General features: G+C 45.4%; 1 protein-coding gene across 3 annotated transcripts in view; it reads left to right on the top strand.

The window, feature by feature from the left end:
• The first annotated feature begins 7,676 nt into the window (after positions 1 to 7,676).
• Positions 7,677 to 27,237, top strand: part of RSU1 (Ras suppressor protein 1) — a 153,073-nt gene continuing 133,512 nt past the window's right edge. Inside the window, exons 1-3 of one of the 3 annotated variants that reach the window (XM_069729493.1) lie at positions 7,677 to 7,697; positions 10,425 to 10,541; positions 14,415 to 14,465. In XM_069729493.1, coding sequence (XP_069585594.1) covers positions 10,433 to 10,541; positions 14,415 to 14,465 — 160 coding nt within the window. In that variant the 5' untranslated portion in view covers positions 7,677 to 7,697; positions 10,425 to 10,432. Of the gene's footprint in view, positions 7,698 to 10,087; positions 10,271 to 10,424; positions 10,542 to 14,414; positions 14,466 to 27,237 lie in introns of those variants that run through there. The other 2 variants (XM_069729492.1, XM_069729491.1) reach the window with 2 other exon arrangements.

Raw genomic sequence — 27,237 nt, 5'->3', positions numbered from 1 at the left:
ACGTTTTTTCGTGCCGACGGTCCGCCAAAACACGACGGATACGTTGCACTACGGACGCGACGTATGGCCATCCGTCGCTAATACAAGTCTATGGGCAAAAAATGCACATTTGCAGGATCCGTTTTTTGCCCAAAACTACGGATTGCGACGGATTGCTAAAAACGCAAGTGTGAAAGTAGCCTAAGATGGCCGGATAGCATTGTAGCAGTTGGAAACACGACCGCTTCCTTTTAAGTCCTTTTCTGAACTGGTCATTAAGGGGTTAACTTACATCAATGATGAGCAGAGTCTCTGTCTATAGCCATTCATGCTACTGTCCCAACCCGATGAAGCCGGTAAGTCAGGGAAATATTTCAGAGGATTAACGCGAGCAAAAATTTTTTTTTTCTAACCGGAAATTACTAAAAAAATCTATTGATGTTTGTGATCACCGTAATCACGCTGCCATGGAGAATCACGTTTCCAGGTCATTTTTAGCACATAATGTATGCTGTTAAAACAAGACCCCCGCAAAAAAAAAAAAAAAAAAAAAAAATGGCAGAATTGCATTTTTATCATTCCATTTGTTTTTTTTTTCCATTTCAGTAAGGCTACGTGCACACGTTGCAGATTAGCCTCAGGAATTTTTTGTGCGGATTCTGCATTTCTTGGCAGAAAACGCAGGTGCGGATTTGACGCGTTTTTGTGCGGATTTTCTGCAGATTACTGCGGTTTTTACCCCTGTGGATTTCTATAATGGAATGGGTACAAAAATCCTGCAGATCCGCACAAAAGAAGTGACATGCTACTTCTTTTAACCCCTTTCTGACATTGGACGTACTATCCCGCCGAGGTGGGGTGGGCCCATATGACCACCGACGGGATAGTACGTCCAGTGCGATCGGCCGCGCTCACGGGGGGAGCGCGGCCGGGTGTCAGCTGCCTATCGCAGCTGACATCCGGCACTATGTGCCAGGAGCGGTCACGGACCGCCTCCAGCACATTAACCCCCGGCACACCGCGATCAAACATGATCGCGGTGTGCCGGCGGTATAGGGAAGCATCGCGCAGGGAGGGGACTCCCTGCGGGCTTCCCTGAGACCCCCGCAGCGATCGCGTTGCTGCGAGGGTCTCTTACCTCCTCCTTGTAGGCCCGGATCCAAGATGGCCGTGGCATCCGGGTCCTGCAGGGAGGTGGCTTCACTGCGCCTGCTCAGGGCAGGCACTGTGAAGCCAGGAAAAGTGCACGTCAGATCGCTGATCTGACACCGTGCACAGCAAAGTGTCAGATCAGCGATCTTACACTATAACATGATGCCCCCCCCCTGGGGCAATATTATAGTTTAAAAAAGAAAATATTCCAATGTGTAAAAAAAATTTAAAAAAAATTCCCCAAAAAAAAAAAAAATATGTATTGTTCCTATAAATACATTTCTTTATCGACCTGACCTATAAAACTATATCACTAGATAACCCCTTCAGTGAACAACGTAAAAAAAAACAACAAAAAAAACGAGGCAAAAAACAACGCTTTATTCTCATACCGCCAAAAAAAAAGTGGAATAACACGCGATCAAAAAGACGGATATGAATAACCATGGTACTGCTGAAAGCGTCATCTTGTTCCGCAAAAAACGAGCCGCCTTACAGCATCATCAGCAAAAAAATAAAAAAGTTATAGTCCTCAGAATAAAGCGATGCAAAAATAATTATTTTTTCTATAAAATAGTTTTTATCGTATAAAAGCGCCAAAACATAAAAAAAATGATATAAATAAGGTATCGCTGTAATCGAACTGACCTGAAGAATAAAACGGCTTTATCAATGTTACCAAACGCGGAACGGTATAAACGCCTCCCCCAAAAGAAATTCATGAATAGCTGGTTTTTGGTCATTCTGTCTCACAAAAATCGGAATAAAAAGCGATCAAAAAATGTCACGTGCCCGAAAATGTTACCAATAAAATCGTCAACTCGTCCCGTAAAAAACAAGACCTCACATGACTCTGTGGACCAAAATATGGAAAAACTATAGCTCTCAAAATGTGGTAACGCAAAAAATATTTTTTGCAATCAAAAGTGTCTTTCAGTGTGTGACGGCTGCCAATCATAAAAATCCGCTAAAAAACCCGCTATAAAAGTAAATCACCCCCCTTCATCACCCCCTTAGTTAGGGAAAAATTAAAAAAATGTATTTATATCCATTTTCCCATAAGGGTTAGGATTAGGGCTAGGGTTAAGGCTAGGGCTAGGGTTAGGGCTAGGGTTAGGGCTAGGGTTAGGGCTAGGGTTAGGGCTAGGGTTAAGGCTACAGTTAGGGTTGGGGCTAATGTTAGGGTTAGGGTTTGGATTACATTTACGGTTGGGAATAGGGTTGGGATTAGGGTTAAGGCATACCTCCCAACTTTCGAGGAAGGGAAAGAGGGACAAAGTCAGCGGCGCGCTACGCGGCAAATTTTAGGCCACACCTCTGACCACACCCATTTCACAACTAGCCACGCCCCAACCACACCCATTTAGCACTTCTGATCACAATGTTTCGTAAACAATAATTATAAACAAAAAAATATGGCCACATACGACGCTCCATACTGTACAATGGCCACACACGACGCTCCATACTGTACAATGGCCCCACACGACGCTCCATACTGTACAATGGCCCCACACACGACGCTCCATACTGTACAATGGCCCCACACACGACGCTCCATACTGTACAATGGCCACACACGACGCTCCATACTGTACAATGGCCACACACGACGCTCCATACTGTACAATGGCCACACACGACGCCCCATACTGTACAATGGCCACACACGACGCTCCATACTGTACAATGGCCACACACGACGCTCCATACTGTACAATGGCCCCACACACGACGCTCCATACTGTACAATGGCCACACACGACGCTCCATACTGTACAATGGCCACACACGACGCTCCATACTGTACAATGGCCACACACGACGCTCCATACTGTACAATGGCCACACACGACGCTCCATACTGTACAATGGCCACACACACGACGCTCCATACTATAAAATGGCCCCACACGACGCTCCATACTGTACAATGGCCACACACGACGCTCCATACTGTACAATGGCCACACACGACGCTCCATACTGTACAATGGCCACACACGACGCTCCATACTGTACAATGGCCCCACACGACGCTCCATACTGTACAATGGCCCAACACGACGCTCCATACTGTACAATGGCCACACACGACGCTCCATACTGTACAATGGCCACACACGACGCTCCATACTGTACAATGGCCACACACGACGCTCCATACTGTACAATGGCCACACACGACGCTCCATACTGTACAATGGCCACACACGACGCTCCATACTGTACAATGGCCACACACTACGCTCCATACTGTACAATGGCCACACACACGACGCTCCATACTATAAAATGGCCCCACACGACGCTCCATACTGTACAATGGCCCCACACGACGCCCCATACTGTACAATGGCCACACACACGACGCTCCATACTATAAAATGGCCCCACGCGACGCTCCATACTGTACAATGGCCCCACACGACGCCCCATACTGTACAATGGCCACACACACGACGCTTCATACTGTACAATGGCCACACACGACGCTCCATACTGTACAATGGCCACACACGACGCTCCATACTGTACAATGGCCACACACACGACGCTCCATACTGTACAATGGCCACACACGACGCTCCATACTGTACAATGGCCACACACACGACGCTCCATACTGTACAATGGCCACACACGACGCTCCATACTGTACAATGGCCACACACGACGCTTCATACTGTACAATGGCCCCACACGACGCTCCATACTGTACAATGGCCCAACACGACGCTCCATACTGTACAATGGCCACACACGACGCTCCATACTGTACAATGGCCACACACGACGCTCCATAGTGTACAATGGCCACACACGACGCTCCATACTGTACAATGGCCACACACACGACGCTCCATACTATAAAATGGCCCCACACGACGCTCCATACTGTACAATGGCCCCACACGACGCCCCATACTGTACAATGGCCACACACACGACGCTTCATACTGTACAATGGCCACACACGACGCTCCATACTGTACAATGGCCACACACGACGCTCCATACTGTACAATGGCCACACACGACGCTCCATACTGTACAATGGCCACACACGACGCTCCATAGTGTACAATGGCCACACACGACGCTCCATACTGTACAATGGCCACACACGACGCTCCATACTGTACAATGGCCACACACGACGCCCCATACTGTACAATGGCCCCACACGACGCCCCATACTGTACAATGGCCACACGACGCCCCATACTGTACAATGGCCACACACGACGCTCCATACTGTACAATGGCCACACACACGACGCTCCATACTGTACAATGGCCCCACACGACGCTCCATACTGTACAATGGCCACACACGACGCTCCATACTGTACAATGGCCACACACACGACGCTCCATACTGTACAATGGCCACACACACGACGCTCCATACTGTACAATGGCCACACACGACGCTCCATACTGTACAATGGCCACAAACGACGCTCCATACTGTACAATGGCCCCACACACGACGCTCCATACTGTACAATGGCCACACACACGACGCTCCATACTGTACAATGGCCACACACGACGCTCCATACTGTACAATGGCCACACACGACGCTCCATACTGGACAATGGCCCCACACGACGCTCCATACTGTACAATGGCCACACACGACGCTCCATACTGTACAATGGCCACACACGACGCTCCATACTGTACAATTGCCCCACACGACGCTCCATACTGTACAATGGCCACACACGACGCTCCATACTGTACAATGGCCACACACGACGCTCCATACTGGACAATGGCCACACACGACGCTCCATACTGTACAATGGCCCCACACGACGCTCCATACTGTACAATGGCCACACACACACGACGCTCCATACTGTACAATGGCCACACACACGACGCTCCATACTGTACAATGGCCACACACACGACGCTCCATACTGTACAATGGCCACACACACGACGCTCCATAGTGTACAATGGCCACACACGACGCTCCATAGTGTACAATGGCCACACACGACGCTCCATACTGGACAATGGCCACACACGACGCTCCATACTATACAATGGCCACACACGACGCTCCATACTGTACAATGGCCACACACGACGCTCCATACTATACAATGGCCACACACGACGCTCCATACTGGACAATGGCCACACACGACGCTCCATACTGTACAATGGCCACACACACGACGCTCCATACTGTACAATGGCCACACACGACGCTCCATACTGTACAATGGCCACACACACGACGCTCCATACTGTACAATGGCCACACACACGACGCTCCATACTGTACAATGGCCACACACACGACGCTCCATACTGTACAATGGCCACACACACGACGCTCCATACTGTACAATGGCCACACACACGACGCTCCATACTGTACAATGGCCACACACACGACGCTCCATACTGTACAATGGCCACACACATGACGCTCCATACTGGACAATGGCCACACATGACGCTCCATGCTGTATAATGGCCACATATGACGCTCCATGCTGTATAATGGCCACACACGACGCTCCATAGTGTACAATGGCCACACACGACGCTCCATAGTGTACAATGGCCACACACGACGCTCCATACTGTATAATGGCCACACATGACGCTCCATACTGTACAATGGCCATTGGCCACATTATGCTCCATACTGTGTAACGGCCCCACATGATGCTGCGTACAGCATACTTGCCCCACGTGATGGTCCATACAGTATTATGGCGCCACATTATGCTTTCTACAGTATAATGGCCCACACGATGCTGGGTATAGAATAATGGCCTCACATAATGCTGGGTACAGTATACTGGCCACACATGGTTACCCCACCCCCATCATTGCCTTCTCTATCACTACACACAGACACCTTTCACCGCGCTCCCTCGCAGCAGCCGGCAGCTTCCACACCCACGGTGCTGAATGGTGTCATCCAGCTGCGCCGCTGACTGCTCACGTCACTGCAGCTGTGATACGCCACTGATATAGACCTCCGTGTCTCCTGTGCCAGTCCGTGTCAGAGTAAGGAGCAATATCTGCTCCGATCCGACACAGCCAGCGTCCGCTCCGTACACATGCGACTCCGCTCCATACACCTCGTACACACACGACTCCGCTCCATACACCTTATACACACACAGCTCCGCTCCGTACACCTCATACATACGGCTCCTCCCCATACACCTTGTACACACACGACTCCGCTCCATACACCTTATACACACACGGCTCCACTCCGTACACCTCATACATACGGCTCCTCCCCATACACCTTGTACACACACGGCTCCACTCCATACACTTCGTACACACACGGCTCTGCTCCATACACCTTATACACACACAGCTCCGCTCCGTACACCTCATACACACGGCTCCTCTCCATACATCTCGTACACACATGGCTCCGCTCAATACACCTTGCACATGCGGCTCTGCTCCGTACACCTCGTACACACACAACTCCATTCCATACACCTTGCACATGCGGCTCCGCTCTGTACGCCTCATACACACACGGCTCCACTCAGTACACCTCGCACACACACGGCTCCACTCCGTACACCTTATACACACACGGCTCAGCTCCATACACCTTATACACACACGGCTCCGCTCCATACACATTGCACACACACGGCTCTGCTCCGCACACCTCGTACACACGCTGCTCCGCACACCTCGCACACACACGGCTCCACTCCTTACACCTTGTACACTCGGCTCCGCTCCGTACACACTGCACACACACGGCTCAACTCCATACACCTTATACACACACGGCTCCGCTCCATACACATTGCACACGCTGCTCCACTCCGTATACCTTGTACATACACGGCTCTGCTCCGCACACCTCGTACACACGCTGCTCCGCTCCGTACACCTCGTACACACGCTGCTCCGCTCCGTACACCTCGTACACACGGCTCCGTACACGTCTTACACACACAACTCTGCTCCATACACCTTTCACACGCTGCTCCGATTCATACACCTTGTACACACACGGCTCTGCTACATTACAGTGTCAGACTGTCACAGGGGCTTTGGTTTAGCCCTTTTTATGCGGGCGGGGGAAATAGCAGCCACAATAGCGTCGTGTTGCACCCTCTCCCAGGGTGACAGACCTGTCAGGGAGTCATGGATCTCACTCACACTGATCTGCAGATAACACAGCAGTGAGCAGCCGAGGCAAAGGGAGAGAGGCTGTGAGTGTGTCCGTCCCTCCCTGCTCAGCCCCCACTCAGTCCAAGCACCATTACACCAGCCAGGCATCCAGTCCACTCACACTGCTCTGCTGCTTACATTGCCGCCGGCACCCAGGCTGTGTTCGGCTGTTACCTCAAACTAGAAGTGTCCCCTCTCTCTCCCTCTCTGAACAGTGACGCTGGGAGACTCAGGAACATGGGGAAGGGGCGTGGCCTAACAAAAGGGGGTGTGACCGAGTTCTCCTGCTGTCTCCCGGGATCAGAGCGTCCGACAGCGGGGCAAAGAGTCAAATCCGGGAAAGTCCCGCACAATGAGGGACGGTTGGGAGGTATGGTTAAGGGTGTGTCAGGGTTAGGGGTGTGGTTAGGGTTACCGTTGGGATTAGGATTAGGGGTGTGTTTAGATTAGGGTTTCAGTTATAATTGGGGTGTTTCCACTGTTTCGGCACATCAGGGGCTCTCCAAACGCGACATGGCGTCCGATCTCAATTCCAGCCAATTCTACGTTGAAAAAGTAAAACAGTGCTCCTTCCCTTCCGAGCTCTCCCGTGTGCCAAAACATTGGTTTACCCCAACATATGGGGTATCAGCGTACTCAGGACAAATTGGACAACTTTTGGGGTCCAATTTCTCCTGTTTCCCTTGGGAAAATACAAAACTGGGGGCTAAAAAATAATTTTTGTGGGGAAAAAAAAAAGATTTTTTATTTTCACGGCTCTGCGTTATAAACTGTAGTGAAACACTTGGGGGTTCAAAGTTCTCACAACACATCTATATAAGTTCCTTGGGGGGTCTAGTTTCCAATATGGGGTCACTTGTGGGGGGTTTCTACTGTTTAGGTACATTAGGGACTCTGCAAACGCAATGTGACGCCTGCAGACCATTCCATCTAAGTCTGCATTCCAAATGATGTTCCTTCCCTTCCGAGCCCTCCCATGCGCTCAAACGGTGGTTCCCCCCACATATCGGGTATCAGCGTACTCAGGACAAAATGGACAACAACTTTTGGGGTCCAATTTCTCCTGTTACCCTTGGGAAAATACAAAACTGGGGGCTAAAAAATAATTTTTGTGGGAAAAAATTTTTGTTTTATTTTTAGGGCTCTGTGAAGCCCTTGGTGGGTCAGAGTACTCAACACACATCTAGATAAGTTCCTTAGAGGGTCTACTTTCCAAAATGGTGTCACTTGTGGGGGGTTTCAATATTTAGGCACATCAGTGGTTCTCCAAATGCAACATGGCGTCCCATCGCAATTCCTGTCAATTTTGCATTGAAAAGTCAAACGGCGCTCCTTCCCTTCCGAGCTCTGCCATGCGCCCAAACAGTGGTTTACCCCAACATATGGGATATCAGCGTACTCAGGACAAATTGGACAACAACATTTGGGGTCCATTTTCTCCTGTTACCCTTGGTAAAATAAAACAAATTGGAGCTGAAGTAAATTTTTTGTGAAAAAAAGTTAAATGTTCATTTTTATTTAAACTTTCCAAAAATTCCTGTGAAACACCTGAAGGGTTAATAAACTTCTTGAATGTGGTTTTGAGCACCTTGAGGGGTGCAGTTTTTAGAATGGTGTCACACTTGGGTATTTTCCATCATATAGACCCCTCAAAATGACTTCAAATGTGATGTGGTCCCTAAAAAAAAATGGTGTTGGAAAAATGAGAAATTGCTGGTCAACTTTTAACCCTTATAACGCCCTAACAAAAAAACATTTTGGTTCCAAAATTGTGCTGATGTAAAGTAGACATGTGGGAAATGTTACTTATTAAGTATTTTGTGTGACATATCTCTGTGATTTAATTGCATAAGAGTTCAAAGTTGGAAAAATGTGAAATTTTCAAAATTTTCGCCAAATTTCCGTTTTTTTCACAAATAAACGCAGGTAATATCAAAGAAGTTTTACCACTAACATGAAGTACAATATGTCACGAGAAAACAGTGTCAGAATCACCAGGATCCGTTGAAGCGTTCCAGAGTTATAACCTCAAAGGGACAGTGGTCAGAATTGTAAAAATTGGCCCGGTCATTAACGTGCAAACCACCCTTGCGGGTAAAGGGGTTAATCCGCGGAATTTTCTGCACCATCAGCACAGCAATTTTTTTTCCTATTGATTTACATCGAACTGTAAATCACTTGCGGATCTGCAGCGTTTCTGCAAGACAAAAAATGCTGTGGATCCGCAGGAAATCCTCAACGTGTGAACATAGCCAAAACTACAACTGGTCTTGCAAAAACCAAGTCATCAAGGACAGAAAAATAAAAAAAAGTTATGTAAGAGGAGGACAAGAAAAACATATTGGCCTGCGCCTGGCATTAATAGGTTAATAATTCTGAGATGCAATGTCAAAACTCCACAAAGTGATCTCCATGGCTTGAACCTCAATATATGATCTCATCCTCCTAAAACCCCTCTCAAGGCAGCGACTACAAATTCTTAAAGGGGAAGGATCCAGACATAAGCAGAAAGTCACAACCACAGCATCAGGTGTAAAAAACCGCGGGTTCAGACAGAAAACCGATCCGCATCTGTAGCCTCCCGGACACATTCCCCGCAGGACGGAAGCAAAACAATCCGCCGCAGAGAAGCACTTCCTCCTCCAGAGCAGCTGCTACATTGTAGCCATTACTCTTCTGCGGGGCTGTGATTGGCTGCCGCTGCGTTCTGTAGTTTCTGATTGGTTGCAGTCATTAGAACGTTGCTGATCCCGGCGCTCCCATTGGCTGACGCTTCTCCGGCGTTCCACACTCTCTGTACAGCAGTACACGGGGCTCCAGCGGGTGGAATTTGCCTTATTAGGACTGTGAGTAATTTTACAGCCCGGGGCGACTTCCTGTAGGGTGTGTGCGGGAACTCGGGTGTAACTGTGGGGTAGCTTTCCTGTGTATCTAGTAAGCAAGGTACAGCGATCCCCACAGTTCTGCTCTTATAGGATAACTATGTTTGGTGGCACTACAACTCCCAGGATGATCAATAGACGCTGTGCTTGCTGGTACTTGTAGTGCTCCAGGATTGGATTTTTTATTTAATCTGTTGTTGTCTTTTTTTATTTAGAGATCAGAATGTCCAAGTCCCTGAAGAAGATTGTGGAGGAGAGCCGGGAGAAGAACGTCACCGACATTGACATGTCTGACAGAGGCATCGGTAACATGCTGGACATCCCCGGCCTGTGTGAGTAGCTGTAGGGTGCGCCACCCGCTATGGTATAACCTGCCGTCCGCTGCTCGTCCACCTAGATACAATCCCACGCGGAGAAGAATAAGGGCGTGTTCACACGGAGTTTTTTAAAAATACACAAGAAGTTAAAAAACCATGGCCCTGATTAATCCAGGGAGGCGTTGCTCATGTCAGTCTTGATTGGTTGGGGCTGGGGGTGAAGGCAGAGGCGCCTGCTTCATTAAGAATCAGGTGCGTCTTAAAAGTGGCGTAAAAGAGACCGGAGTAATATTAAGGCCAAACCCTGCACTATCTCCACCCATTTTGATGTAGGTGGGCAAAATGTTTGAGTAACCTTCCATTCCGCAAAAAAAAAAATTATAACTTTTCAATTCAAAGTGTTCTGTGACCGATTTCTGATAGACGTTTTGATTGAGAGTTGGGGAATTTCTGCTCTGAGAACTCCATGTGAACACACCCTAACTGATCCTTAGCAGCCTCCACATTTCATCCAAACCTGTTTCTTTTTCTCGGATGAAATGTGAACGCTGCAGCTGATCAGCGGCGACATTAAAGGGAACCTGTCACCTGAATTTGGCGGGACCAGTTTTGGGTCATATGGGCGGAGTTTTCAGGTGTTTGATTCACCCTTTCCTTCCCGCTGGCTGCATGCTGGCCGAAATATTGGATTGAAGTTCATTCTCTGTCCTCCGTAGTACACGCCTGCGCAAAGCAAGATTACCTTGCACAGGTGTGTACTACGGAGGACAGAGAATGAACTTCAATCCAATATTGCGGCCAGCATGCAGCCAGCGGGTAAGGAAAGGGTGAATCAAACACCTGAAAACTCCGCCCATATGACCCAAAACTGGTCCCGCCAAATTCAGGTGACAGGTTCCCTTTAAGCCCCACCAGATGTTGATGCCGGGAGATGCAGCATCGGTATTGGAGGTGAATATCGTTTTCTTTTTTTAAAACCCCTTAATTTGGGGTTACCTAGCTGTAGACAAGCCCTTTACACCAGAGATCAAACCCACATGGATCATAAAGTAATGGCATGATATCACTTTATAATATGGGAATACTCCTTTAAAGCAAGTCAGAAGTTGGCATATTTGTAGGCCCGGTGCTGCGATTACCACCGTTTTTTTAACTAAAGGGGTTCTACAGTCATATGATTGTCTAGAATAGCAGCTGATGTGCAGTACTCAATGGCGTCCATTGCACCATGAATAGAGCTGCTCAGTGTTACATCTGGGTGAGGAACAGATACTTAAAGGGAACCTGTCACCCCGTTTTTTCAGATTGAGATATAAATACTGTTAAATAGGGCCTGCGCTGTGCGTTACGATAGTGTATTTTGTGTACCCTGATTCCCCACCTATGCTGCGCAATACATTACCAAAATCGCCGTTTTCGCCTGTCAATCAGGCTGGTCTGGTCAGGTGGGCGTGGTGACATCGCTCTTTTCTTCCCCAGCTTTCCGTTGGTGGCGTAGTGGTGTGCGCATGTCACAGTGACGATTCCACTGCGCACACGTGAAGAAGCAGCGCGCGATCTGCGCTATTACCCCCTGTCATCGGTGGGGGCGGCCATCTTCCCGGGGCCGCGCGTGCGCAGATGGAGTGCTCTGCTGCACGGGGCTTCAGGAAAATGGCCGCGGGATGCCGCGCGTGCGCAGAAGAGATTGCGGCGGCCATTTTCCCAAAGCTGAGTTTGCATCTCGGCTTTGGGAAAATGGCCGCCGCGATCTCTTCTGCGCACGCGCGGCATCCCGTGGCCATTTTCCTGAAGCCCCGTGCAGCAGAGCACTCCATCTGCGCACGCGCGGCCCCGGGAAGATGGCCGCCCCCACCGATGACAGGGGGTAATAGCGCAGATCGCGCGCTGCTTCTTCACGTGCGCGCAGTGGAATCGTCACTGTGACATGCGCACACCACTACGCCACCAACGGAAAGCTGGGGAAGAAAAGAGCGATGTCACCACGCCCACCTGACCAGACTAGCCTGATTGACAGGCGAAAACGGCGATTTTGGTAATGTATTGCGCAGCATAGGTGGGGAATCAGGGTACACAAAATACACTATCGTAACGCACAGCGCAGGCCCTATTTAACAGTATTTTTATCTCAATCTGAAAAAACGGGGTGACAGGTTCCCTTTAAGCAATTGTTACCATCCACCCCTCGTGTCTCCCCTTTTCCTCATAGTCTGTAATCTTGCGAGCAGGGCCCTCATTCCTCTTGGTATTTATTTTGATCTGTGATTATTGTTATGCTGTAATGTCTATTGTCTGTACAAGTCCCCTCTATAATATGAAGCGCTGCAGATAAGGTTGGCGCTATATAAATAAAATTATTATTATTAGGCTACTTTCACACATCAGGTTTTTGCCATCAGGCACAATCCGGCAAATTAAAAAAAAAAAACTGATCCGTTTTTTTTGTTTTGTTTTTTTTCCGCATAGAGTTGTATTAGCGCCGGATTGCACCTGATGGCCTGACGTTTCTTCCGTTTTTTGCCAGATCTGTCAAAAATTAGTTTTCCAGAGGCCGGAGAAAAACGTCTAGAGGAACGTTTTTTCTGACCGGCGGAAAACCGCATAGCAACTGATCCGGCGAAAAACATATGAAACGTGACGTGAAATTACCGAATCCGGCGACCGTATCCATTTTTTTATACAAATCATGTATTTTCCATTCTGGAATCTCTGTTAATTAAAGGGGTTGTCTCATGTTCATTAATGGTTAAAATGGCAAAGTCTCTGTAAGAACAAGCAACTTTGGAATTTCCCCTTTATTGAAAATCCTTTTAAAACCTAATAGTCACTGCTTGTTTCCACCTTAGGCCGGGTCACACTTGCGGGTGCAATGCGAGAACCTCGCGCATCAATACCCGGCACTGCCGCCGGCACTCGGGACCAGAGTGTGTGGCTGCACGTATTTCTATACCGAGTGTCGCACTCACAAGTGTGACCCCGGCCTTAGACTGACTTTCTTCCTAGGCGAGAGGCGTCCACGCTATTTGTCACTCACCTTCCAAGTGCAGTTCTTTATCTGTTTGGATCTGGTCGGCTTATGTTTCCCCACACTCCTGCGATTGGAGAACGTACAGTTCAGACCACTGGTACAATTGTGCCATCGACCCAAACTTTCAGGAGTGCGCTGACCTTCGGCAGGCGGCCGACAAGAAAACTGTTTTACTTCCTTGGGTCCACATCTGCATCTCCACCGCTGCCCCAGGCTACACTGTTTGGCTGTAGCGGTGACGTCACGTCAGCAGCCAATCACTGAGCAGCACCAGTGTAGAAGGCGCGAGCCGCTAAGCTCAGTGTTTGGCTGCAGCTCTGTCAGCATGATGTCAAAGCTTCATCCAAACAATGGAGATCGAAGCAACAGTGAAGGCACAGTTTATATTACAACTAACTGAGCAACTGGGGATAAGTTTTATGATTTGGAAAAAACAATTTAATGTATAAAGCTTCCTACAGGCAACAATACTGCCAAAATAATAATAATATATTCACCCTCCATACCCAAAATGCTCACTGCTGGTATATTGTTAACATTGGCTGCAGACATCATGGCTTAAATACCACTGCAGTCAATCACTGGCCTCAGCGGTATTAGGCTTGAGACGGCTGAGGTCATTGATTGGGTGCAGCGGTCATGTGATGTCTGCAGTCTTATCGCTTATTCTATTCACTCCCCTACCATATTCTCTCTTGCTGTCCACTGCCTGTTACCAAGTATAATCCACCTCCAGCAGAAATGCATGGAGGGATTCCATTTTCTTTGTCTACTTGATGTTTTGACCCATTTCTGTTGATTATTGTATGATATATTGTGACACATTTCTGGTCCTCATGGCTCCGTCTTTTCTTTTCCAGTCTCGCTGTCGCACATCACCCAGCTGATTCTCAGCCACAACAAGCTGACCAGTAAGTACCATAGCGTCATTTATTAAATGGTGGTTGAATTTACTGAGATTTACTAGGGTCTACTAGAAAGCTCTGGTGTATTTTGTTTTGCATATATCAGACTTTTGGGGTCCAGCAGCAGGAAGACCTGACAGTATAGAGCATGGTGTCCTAGTTCAGTCCAAGACCTTGACGTGTGGTTACTTATTCACTTCTGTTGTCTCATTAGAGGCAAAACTTATGTTTAGAGACCCCTGCTGAGTGACCTAACTAGAGTCCGCTGGGCCCCGATGCAAGATTTGGACCGCCCCCTCCCACCACACCACCGCCGCTTGTTGGTCAGTTGTATCTGCCCTTATTGTGCTCTAAATCCTATAAGGACGTACGAGTTGCACCCCCTCCCCCATTATCACAATTTTCGGACTAACACGCTAGGTTGCTCAACGAAGAGATCGAGAAAGTGACTAAAATTACATTGCTTTATTAATAATAGTTAAAAAATCAAAATGCATTTTGTAAACAATGTGGTAAAGTACAAGAGCGCCCTAACTATGGCGGACGCTGGATTGTGTTGAAAAATCTGACATATTAGAATCTCCTACCATATAGCTTACCAGATATACTTCAAGTCAAGTGACTTACTAAGAACAATTATAGGCAGGGGTGTCAAACTTCATTCCTCGAGGGCTGCAAACAGGTCATGTTTTCAGGATTTCCTTGTACTGCACAGGTGATAATTTAATCACCTACACAAATAATGAGTTGGTGATTTAAATTATCACCTGTGCAGTACAAGGAAATCCTGAAAACATGACCTGTTTGCAGCCCTCGAGGAATGCAGTTTGACACCCCTGATTATAGGCATACACCGTGCATCAGCTGCCAGGCTAAATGAAGGCTATCCTAGCATGCAATCATAAGGAAGGTAAACAGTACATATTACCAGAGTAATGGTGCAGTGATAAAGATTGCAACTGCACAAAAGTCACAGCGTCCCACCTCACCCTAACGCACGTTTCGCATCCAGCTTCTTCCGGGGGCGGCTGACGCACGGTGTATGCCTATAATCAGAGAGTGACCTAAATGCAGGGGGAAGTGGGGGGAGGGAGGACAGTGCATGGTATGAGGGGATTGGGAGATAATTTTCTAGTCAATAAGGTCAATTTTTTTTTTTTTTTAAATAGTTGGCCAGATCGTCAGCACTGAAGTTTTGTGGCTTCCCCTCCTTGTGGAGTGTGTCAGTGACTGCTTTCTGGACATCTGTCACGTCAGCAGTCTTCCCCATGATTGTGGAGCCTACTGAAACAGACTAAGGGACCTTTCTAAACTCTTGGGAAGCCTTTGCAGGTGTTTTTTGTTATTCTAATGTACTATAGAACCAAAAACACATGGGCTACTTGCATAGTGAACAAGTCTGTAGAAACCTGTTCACACCACCAAAGAACTTGAAGACACAAAAACACACAGAGAGGTCAAAAATACTCTGTTGTAAAGAAGTCACAGTAAATAAGCAAGTGCTAGCCAAAAAATGAAAAAAATACAGGGTATTTAGTTAATACGTTTTTTTGCAAAAAAATGTATGTTAAGCTGCTCCACCAATCGCCAAGGTATACCCATAATAGAGCAGTCCTATCTAATGTATATAATCCCTATCTGATGTATTTAAAAACCTTATCATCTGTATAGTACCTGTATGAGCAGGGTTCAGAGAGAAAATATCCATGTAGAACATGCAGGATGGAACAGCTACAATGCAAATGATCCACAGAGGAGTGGTGGACTCCCCAGTCTTGTAGAAACAAGAGAACAATTATAGAACCAAAAACACATGGGCTACTTGCATAGTGAACAAGTCTGTAGAGTCTGCAGTCCTATCTAATGTATATAATCCCTATCTGATGTATTTAAAAACCTTATCACCTTGGCGATTGGTGGAGCAGCTTAACATACATTTTTTTGCAAAAAAACGTATTAACTAAATACCCTGTATTTTTTTCATTTTTTGACTAGCACTTGCTTATTTACTGTGACTTTTTGACAACAGAGTATTCTAATTTACTGATATAATAACTTTTGGTGTTTTCCTTGGCTGTAAGCCATGATCATCAACATTAACAGAAATAAACACTTGAAATAGATCCCTCTTTTTATTTTTTGTGTTGAAAAACTGAAATAAATTAACTTTTTTAATTTTATTCTAATTTAGTGAGAAGCTCTTGTATTTGGTTATGCTACCAATGTCCAACCAAAGGTGACACCACTGATCTGGAGAGTGAAGGAATCTGGGCTTTATAACTTGGCCATGATCCTGTTTTTAGTTTCTCCACATTGCTCCTTAGATGTAGCCATAACTTGGAGGTTGGCGGTGTCTGTGTGGTGTTGATGAAATCCCTTTAGTTTAGTATTATTGCCTTTTGAATTGAGGAAGTTGTGGGTATGAACAAGTTCTTCTGAAAGCTGCTCCACCTTACTCCTACCCATTGGTCTTGTACTTACATTAAAGGGACTCGGTCAGCAAAAACTGACTGTTCAAACCAAGTACAGGCCCTCAGGGCATCACGGTGGGGCCAAACATTTAACTTCACCATCCCACCTGTTTGGCATCCATCTATCTCATTACTTCTCTGGCTCTATGAAGCCAAAGCTGCAAATCAAGAAAGGATGGGGGGTGGGGATAGTGGTCAGGTGTATTTAAAATGACTGGCCCCACCATAAAGCACTGAGTGCGTGGACTTAGTTTGAGCAGTCATTTTGTATTGATAGTGCATTTTAAAGGAACTAAGGGTAGAATTGGAATGTAATAGATCTATTGTGTTACTCCGCAGCACGTGTATTATTCACATATAGCTGTACTGCAGCACACACATATACACAACACTGCTGCATATATACAAGTCTGCTACATGCGCACAGCTTTGCTATACACGCAGTTGTGCTACATGAACACACACAAACACAGCTCTACTACAATCGTGTGTGCGCACACACACCAGCAACTCTTCTACATCGATGCACACAGCTCAACTACATCAACACCCACACAGCTCAGCTAGGTATACACATACATGAGTCGCCCGCCTGGGCTGTGGGGTACTCGGCACCGGGTCTGGTTGCGGTTAAAGGGGATGTCATGGCGGCTGCGACCCGCTCCGTGGCCCTGGGCGCCCAATTAAAGGGAAAGGTCTTTTAAGGGGAATTGTGAATAAAGTCTATTGTTCGTGACGCCACCTTTGGTTTTCAGTCAGTAGGGACTGACGCCGCTTAAAAGGGGTCCTCTGGGGCGATGGTATGGCGGCTGGGTGGTGACACTTCCCACAGGTGAAGCTGGTTCCCCAGGGCTCCCAAGGTGAGGGCGGCAATGATGGTGTGTGCCGATAAATAACAAAGGACACCGTATGATAGTCTTTACCTAGTTTACTGATGGTAGCAGTCCATCCCAGTCCAGTGTACCAGGTACAGGTGTCGCGGTGGCCCGGCCGACCTGGAGGCAATAGATGAATCCCATTATCCAGTTGAGGTCCGTGAGCCATTCCTACTAATGCTGGTGTGTGAGGTCCCCGCTGCCTGAAGCTTGCTGCCAAGGTACCCCTCTTTTCCCCTGTCCTGGGACAGGTACCTGTATGACGGGCAGCTTGAGCCTTTTTACAGGGTCTCTATCATGACCCGGACTCTTTAGGTGCTGCTGCGTCCACAGGTGTGGTGTGGGCAAATCACATACAGGTCTTGGCCCTCTGGTTCTGTCGTGCGTCCTGGAGAGCGACATGACCTCGGGCTCCCGGTGCCCGGTTGCTGCATTCTGGCTCTGGGGGTGCCTGGTCATAGTTCCCCTCTGAGCCCTTTATCTCTCTTCTGCTCCTTCCCTCAATAGTTCCACCACATTCAACCCTTCAGGTTATCTCTCTTTCCAGGGGCTGCAGTTCCTACGTGGCCTCTCGGCCTCTCTGTCTGTTCCAGACGTCCTTCTCCTATCTCTCCCTCCTGGAGACTAACTCTCTCCTCCTCCAAACCAGGATACCTATAGCTTAGGGAAGCTCCCCTGAATCCGGATCCCGAACTCCCCCTTCTGGCCAGTATTTGGAATGTGTTCTGTGCGGGTGCCTTACCTGGTAAAGAGAATCCTCCTTGCCTCCAAGCATGATATTACCCTCCCCGAAAGGAAGACATCACTGTAACAACCGGTCACCTGGGGTGGCCTTCTCAGTCTCCTGACCTCAATATCATTGAACCATTCTGGGGAGATCTCAAGCGCGCAGTTCATGCTGGACAGCCCAGGAATTTACAGGAACTGGAGGCTTTTTGCCAAGAAGAGTGGGCAGCTTTACCATCTGAGAAAATAAAGAACCTCATCCACAACTACCACAAAAAACTTCAAGCTGTCATTGATGGTAGTGGGGGCAATAGACGGTATTAAGAAATGGGGTATGTGAACTTTTGATCAGGGTCATTTGGATGTTTTGGGTTGTCACTATGATTTAAAAAGAGAAAACACAGTAGTTTGACAATAAATGGCTTCACCCAAACACTAACCATGAGTGGAGAAAAAGTTTTGGTGTTATCATTCATATTCTCTGAAAAATGGCCAAGAAAGCAAAAATTCTTTCTTTGTATGTAAACTTTTGAGCACAACTGTACACAGCTGTTCTACATTTACACCCACACATACTGTATACACTACCACATTTTTCCTTCCGTGGCATGCTCCTGTTCACATGAAATTAAAGGTTCTTCACCATGTCAGGTTATCTGAAGCCTCCATGCAGCTTTAGGGATGTGCAGGTCCTGGAAGCTTTCTCTCCTGCCCTGCACTGATCAGGCTGATCAGTGTCGGGCTGGAGGAGAACGTGAGCTGCACTGCCACATAGTTCTCTCAGTGATTGGGAAGGATTCTGTTTCGGCATTCTCCTCCATCAGGGGAAGTTGCCTCTAGACTATAAGACACAGATTTTCATCAAGGTTTTTTTTTTTCTTGCTGAAAAGTGCATCTTCTGGTCTAAAAAGTAAATATATGTACTGTATAATGATGTAATAATGATCTAAAACAAAAAATAAAACAGGTGATAATAAAATCATAAAAAAGGATAATATTAAAACTGCGAAAATTAAAATCCAAACCAAGTTTTCTCAGGCCGCCGTCCCTCCTGTCATAGACCTTATTGTTTTTCTGTGGCTCGCTTTGCCAGCGCCTGCTCTCCACCTGTCGGGAGACATTACGTAAGCTGCCATTGTGCTTGTTCCTGGATGTCCAGGTTCACATTAACAGAGATTCAGACATTTTTGACCTAATCCAATAAAGTGCATTAATTAACTGTCTGTGCGGATGACGCTCTCCGTGACTTGATCCTTCCTGGCGGAGGCGAGTGCACTGTTATTCTAAGGTCAAATTAGCATCTCTCCTCTCGATTTGTGGCATTGAAGCGCACGCATGTTGGTCCCTGTTTGTCTGGGTTTGGCATAAATACGTCCACTTGACGGTATGACGATAGGTGCGTCGAGTTCTGATCCGGTGGGGAATTCTGGGAAATCTGCTTGACGTGACCAAAGACACAAGGGGATAAAAATAATTTTTCTCACTAATTCATTGTGTCTATGGAGTCAGCAATTAGTAAAATCCATTGTCACTCATCAGACTGTACAGTAATGGCCGCTGATTGCCATGTCGTGTGAAATTCTGGCTGTTGGTGCTCGGCAGTCACCATTTATACCTGATCTGCTATATATTTCCTTTTTTCTTCTTGTGCTGAAAAATGTGCAGCCAATTAATAGTAGGAAAGTCGTTATCGTCAGGAGCTTGTCTTGATGGATGTTTTTCCTGGCCTCTATATTGAGGTCATTGTACTGCCCAGATGTTACCATGCTTATTAGTCCCGCAGCTAATAGACTAAACGTATGGTAAAGATGTACCATGAAAGGGGAAAAAAATCCCTCATGATCAGATGCTATTGCTAGGTATCACCAAATCTTTACCGCTGCCAGTACTTGCAAAAATAAGTTTTTCATTCTGGCTCGAAAGTGGTCCCCCCAACATATCATCTGTATGTCCTAATAGAGCATGTTGATAAGGGGTTCATGAAATGAGCTAAACCCTTTAAAATCAGCAACAAGCAGAATGATTTTTAGCTTAAAAAAAAAAAAAAAAAATTTCGTTCCTCTAAGGCAGTACCATTGTGATCTGCATAGCCCCACCCCCGAGCAGCCAGTTTGCATGTCATTTACTATTGGCTGTTCATAAAGATTATCATTTACAATAAACCTAAACATCTTTTCACTTTGCTTCCTACATTCCCTCTGTCAATTTATCTTTTTTTTTTTTTTTTAAATTTGTGTGTACATTTTGTTATCTTTGTAATTGTTTTGTAACTATTTTGGAATTATTAACAGTTATCACAAAAGGCGAATGTGAATAATTTGAAATTCCAACATTTTGATGTGTTTTTCTTTTTTAACATAAGTAATGTTTTTTTTCTGATGTGCAGTTTGTTATAGTTCTGAGCTTCCTAAATATGTGCGTGTGAGTGTGTGTGTGTGTGTGTACCCATGCATAATATAAATACATTTATATTTAATTATATTCATACATTAAGAACATTTTTTTCAAATCGTGTCTATTGAATTTTGTGTGGCTTTATGATTAGAGACTCTTTAATTTTGGGGACTTTTTATATTTGCTGCAAAAAAATTTTTTGTAACAGTAACTTACGGTAATTGCTGCAATGGACAGGACAACTAGTTGTGGAGATTGATAAGCCAAGCCCGGCATGTCAGTGTGAGGAGACTTATAAGCCATGCGTGCTCCTCCAGAAAATTACCGTAAATATGAAAATTGTCTCTTCAGAGAGGAAGACGACTTGAACTATAATGCCACTTATTGGAAGCGATTCTAAAAGTAATTATTGACTCTTTTAACAAGCCTTGCCATATGATTTAGGATAAAAGCCAAATCAAAATCTCAATTTGCAGACACGTGTTTCAGGATGTCTCAAAAGTATGAGATCTGATTTGGCTAGGTGAGAGGCTCTGTACTGGGGTCTAAGGGGTGATGTTTCTCCTTGTAGAGAGTGACAAGCAAAGCCTGGAATGTCACAGTGAGGAGACATATAAGCCATGCATGCTCCTCTGGGAAATTAAATATGAAAATTGTCTCTCCAGAGAGGAAGAAGACTACCACTGTAGTGCATGGTGCAAAGAGTGAAATCCGTAGCCAGTCTGATTCCAAATTGTGCTGTTAAACTGCATCCACCCCATCCAGGATGAGAATTTTGACAGTGGCTAATTTTAAGGGGTTGTGCTAGCATGTGATATTGATGAGCTTTCATAGATCTATTAATAAAAAGCTTTTATTCTGTATGAGCCACTTCTTGTTCCATGCCGTACATGCGAAACTTTGAAGTTGCATATCAAGGGTTAAAATACATGCCTTTCTGATCTGGGTTTTGTCACAAGTTTCTGATGTTTGCGCTGTGATTAGTTTTCAGTAGGGGGCACTGTTGTGCTAAAGTTTTAATAGATAAATGAGGGGAAAAAAAAACCTTTAAAGCAATGTTGAAACTGCTTCAGAGCAGAATAGTAATGTATATTAACGAATTCTGCAATATTACTGGCTGGTTACTCATCTCGCACTGACCAAGGGACATGTTTGTTATCAATACTAAGTAAACTTAACACAAAAACAGAAATTTATTTTTTTTATCTATAGAAATGTAGCTCGTATTTATTTATTGGGACATCTGAATATGATTGATGGTCACGCCTTTTAGTTTTCGTAGATTTCTCTTTTTTGTTTTTCAGATTATTAACTGATGACATATTCCTAGGATATGATTTCTGCTTATAATGACAATGTCCTCAATCTCTGGGAACTCTTCCGATCCTGGGAAAGTAGCCCCTTTGTTATTTTTTTTTCTGCACAGGAGAGCTTCCAGCCACTTGTTGCGCAGCAGGACTCCATGGCTGCGCTGTGGCCCTCACCTTAGTAATATGTCATCATTTAATAAATCACACGTTTTGGAGGCACCGTGGTTGTAATCACCAAATCAGACGGATCAGTGTTGGCACCAGATAGGGTGACTAAACATGACGAAATGTAGTTACTCCTTAGTCCTAAGGTGGAGGCCGCTTTAGAGTCCCTACTGTCATTTATTTAATGGAAGGTGCAAACAAATGGAAAAAAAAAGTGCTGTATCCATTTTCTTCCTAAAGTAGAATCTTAGGCTTCTTTCACACCTCCGTTTTTACAATCTTCATAGGATCCATCAAAATGTTGAAATGACGGACCCTGTGCAGATTGTAAAAAACGGGTGCACTGGGCCCGTTTTTCTGACGGACCCGTCGAGGCTATGTGCACCTGTCGTGTGTGCGTCTTCGCAGCGGTTTTCTGCTGTGAAAACGCATACACAACACTACCCAGATTAAAGAAAAAATTGCAATATTCTTACCTTCCGGCGTCCTGAGCAGCGTTACCGATGCTCCCGGCAGCTAGCGTTACCAGTAATGCCTTGCGTGCAATGACCTCTGATGACTAAGCAGTCTCACGAGACCGCGACGTCATCGGGTCATTTCGCAATGCATTACTGGGAATGCTAGCTGCCGGGAGCATCGCGAGCATCCGTAGCGCTGCGCGTGACGCCGGAAGGTAAGAATATTGCGATTTTTATTTATTTATTTTTTTATCCGTCGCTGAGCGATTTTACAGAAAAAACGTTCCTCTGTGCGTTGTCTCCGCCCGATGGATCCAGTGCACAACGGATGGCCATCCGTCACAATCCGTTGCTAATACAAGTCTATGGGGAAAAAACAGGATCCAGCAGAAAAATTCGCTGGATCCTGTTTTTTCAAAAATCGACGGATTTCATTGGGAGCTCAAAGACGGAAGTGTGAAAGAGGCCATAGAATGTTAGAGTTGGAAGGGACCTCCAAGGTCATTGTGTTCAACCTCCTGCACCAAGAAGTGCAAAAATTGTGGCTTCATGGCGCACTTTAATTAATCTAAAAGAGAATAAAAATTATTTTTTTTTGCTTTCGGTTCTTCATTTTGAGTCCAGAATTCAGTGGAGCCCAGTAGTTGCCTGTAAAGAGGCCCAAAAAAATAACCTTCCACTGAAAATTCTGATTGCTCTTTTGATGGCCCCTCACTAATACATTCCACGTGTCTGTTTCTAAAACTGAACAAACAAATCGAAGAAGTGACCCTTCACATCAATTATGCAAATGGCAACAGAAGGACCTCGTTGTCTATTATAAGGTCCTTTTTTGCATATAGAACGCTTTTTTTTTTTCTTTTCTGTTCTAAAAAAAAAAGCAGATCCCGGACAGACCCAAATAATTAACAACTGATGTAAAGGATCACTTAAGGGTGTGTTCCCACAGTCAGTAAACGCTGCGAGTTGGATGCTGCATACATCCGCAGCGTCCACATGTTACCGCATAGTGGATGGGATTTTAAGAATTTCCATCTCCAGTATGCGTGCACAGACACCCGTGGCTTCCTTGTGGTGATGCACATGCGGCGCGTCTTTCCAGACCGCAGCATGTCTATTTACCTTGTGGAAATGCTCAGTTTCCGCAAGATTCATATCACCCGTACAATGTATAGGGCGCTGTGGTTCCGCACGGTTCAACACATGCGGAATCACCTGCGTTCAAAAGCCGCCAGCGCTTTGGACTGAGCGGACATGTGCTGCGTCCAAAGCGCTGCTGATTACTGACCGTGGGGACATAGCCTTAAAGAGAACTGTGCTTTGAGAAAGAACGCAGTCGAGTGTTTGAAACGCGTTGATCTTGATCACTCCATGAATTCATTAAATGTTTAAAATTGTTTAAATAAATTTGGAATTTTAAGAAGCTGGAATCTTCTACCATTTTAGTTAATTACTTAAAGAGATCCTGCCGGCAGCATTTTACTAAATAAAGTACAGACAGGGCTGTATTGGCGCTGTCATACTGATTAAAATGATGGGTCAGGTGAAGAAATCCGTTTTGTAGATTTTTTAAATCTGTGTTTGAAGTTTCCTTGTATTCATATCTTCGTGCAGCGTGGTGGGACTGTGGGCTGTGTATTCAGCTTTGTTCCGTCTCCTCCACTCTGTCTGGGTGTCTCTTCTTGTTAATTTAAAATTTTGCGCTGCTGGCGGCTAGGACGCCGGCAGCGCTAGGCAGATTGAGCCCAAGTTGGAAGTCTTCAGGAAAATGGCGCCGACAGCTGTGCATGCGTAGATAAGAATACAAGGAAACTTCAAATACAGATTAAAGAAAATCTAGAGAACGGATTTCTTCACCTGAGGTATCCTTTTAATCAGTATGATAGCGCCGATATGACGCTGTCTGTACTTTACTTAGTAAAATGTTGCTGACAAGTTCACTTTAAGTGAACCCCCTCCAGCCATTATAAACTAAAAGAGCCACCTTGTGCAGCAGTAATGCTGCATTCTAACAAGGTGGCTCTTTTAGTTATTGGTGCAGTCAAAGCAGAAATAAAGCGTTTTATAATTTCGCAAAAATACCTGTCTTTAGTCGTGGAGGCAGGTCTTAACCCCCCTTCTGCAAACGCCACACTGCCGTCACTCAAGGCTTCTTCGGCGCCGGGCGCCGCCCCCTCCGCGCTCTTTTCAGCGCTGCCCGTCTGACCTCAGATGCAGTCTCGCAGACTGCGCGTGCGCGGCCACACAGCTTGTGAATCCCAGCCCCGCACTGTGCATAATGCATAACACACTGCGGGGGCTGGAGTAATTAGGAGTAATTTTCATCAAAAATTGAAAATATCTCGAAATCCTGATGTGATAGCCAAAAAGGGAGTTCATAATCGTAATCAGTAGCCAAAATTGACTTAAAATATGCTTTAAAACCTTTTGCCAGAAAAATTGCGTTGACCAGTGTAATTGGAGTGTCCGAATGGTCATCCAGATTTTTGTTTTGGTGTTTTATATCTGAGGTTTTCAGGATGAAACAACTTATTTCAGAAAATTCTCCTTTTTGGATAAGTTTTTCTTTTCTGAAAGCGGTTCTGAAATTAGCTTTTTTGTTGTTGTTGTTTTTGTAGCCTTTTTGATTTGATAACGTGTACTTTGCTAAATGTGTTTAAAAACCTCTTCAGAAAAAAAAAAAAATCCTCAACACCCAGCATTAAGGATTTCCTGTTTAAATGAATTGGAAAAGCTTTCCAAACACTTTTTAAGTGTTTTTTTTTTTTTTTTTTTTAAAGGAGGATTTTAAAATAGATCTTCAAAAATCGGAGAAAAAAAAAACTCCTCAGGAACGCAGCCTTAGATGCTGCCAAACCAACATAAAAATGTATTACATACCTTTTATACTTAGAGTTATAGAAAATGTTTATCCCCAAGAACCTTTTTCTGAATGTTCACTTTTTGTAACTTTGTGAAAACTAATAATGCTTAATTATAAAAGTCCGGTTTGGAAAATATGAAATTATTAATCTTTTTTTTTTTCAAAATTGTTTATTCTTGGCTGCTGATATTTCTTTTTTTTAAATTGAAATGGTGTTGAGGAGTCGTGACAATATCCTCGAGATCCTTATATCAGATGCTGACAAAACCGCTGGGACATTTGTTAATATTGAAGGTCAGAAAATATAAATTGCATCTGAACTTGAATTTGAACTGGGAAAAAAAGAAATCTTGGGTTAAATATATATAACATACCTACCCAGTTATATTTATACATAGGTGACATGTATCACCCGACTGAGTTTCAACATTTTACTTTTAATTGCTCTGTATCTGCAGTTTCTGACAAGCTGATCTCTCTTTGCTAGGATACCTCGGCTTAACACTGGGAGAATTCCATCAGACTTTGACTTCAGTGTTTTATTCTCTGCTATATTAAATTTACCTTCATGCCTAATGAAATCGCTCCCCGCACCCCTGTATTTAAAGGATCGCCCTAGTGGAGTAGAATATAGAGAATTTGTGGTCCTCCTAAGTGAAGAATGTAAATGCGTTCTCTGGGAATTTGGGGTTAAATGGCTCATTCTTAGGCCGGGGTCACATCACTGTAGATAAGGTCATCGGAGAGAATCGGGAATATTATACTAATGACCCTCGGAGTAAACTCTGATCGGAGTTAGATCTGTGAGTGTCAGCATAATGTGATTCGATTCTCTCGGATGAGAGAACCTGACAACAATGAGGAAAAGATGGAGAAAAAAAAAAGTCTCCATTGCACTCAGATGACGTCCGTATGCAGTTCAATGATTTCCGTCCATAGACTTGAATGGGTGCGTCTCGTCTGATTTACATCTCAAATCCCAGCATTCTTCAATTTTCTCATGCCGATTCAGTATGAGACAAAAACTACAGATCTGCCCTGCCCCGTAGAATGACATTGGTCCAAGTGCTATCTGATAAAATATCGGATAGCACTCTTCCGATTAATTCGGTGGTGTGAGCGAGCTGGTTTCACATGGAATGGGGTCAGACCTATTTATGCCAATGACGCAGTTATCTCAGGTCAGGACTCAGTGGTCAAATCCAGTCCTCAGAACTGGGCACAATCCGTGTTTCACTGATATGTGAACCCAAAATTAGGATTGGCAATCAGTATTTGATTAGTGCAGGGTTTTTTTTTAAGCTCTATGAACCTCTGTAACATTTTCACTACCAAGAATGTATTTGAAGGAATTTTTCAGTTTTGGGAAAACCTTTGTCCCTTGGCTTTATTAATTATAAAAAAAAAAAAGCCAAATGAGAAACTAACAGTGCTTTACCCACCCTTCTTGGGCTGCTGAGCTCAGTGATTGTCTGCAGCGTTGTCCATGTGACATCGTTGCTGCAGACAATAAAAC

Source organism: Ranitomeya imitator, chromosome 6 (genome assembly GCF_032444005.1).
Source record: "Ranitomeya imitator isolate aRanImi1 chromosome 6, aRanImi1.pri, whole genome shotgun sequence".
Classification (NCBI taxonomy): domain Eukaryota; kingdom Metazoa; phylum Chordata; class Amphibia; order Anura; family Dendrobatidae; genus Ranitomeya; species Ranitomeya imitator.
This window is presented reverse-complemented; position numbering and strand designations above follow the sequence as displayed.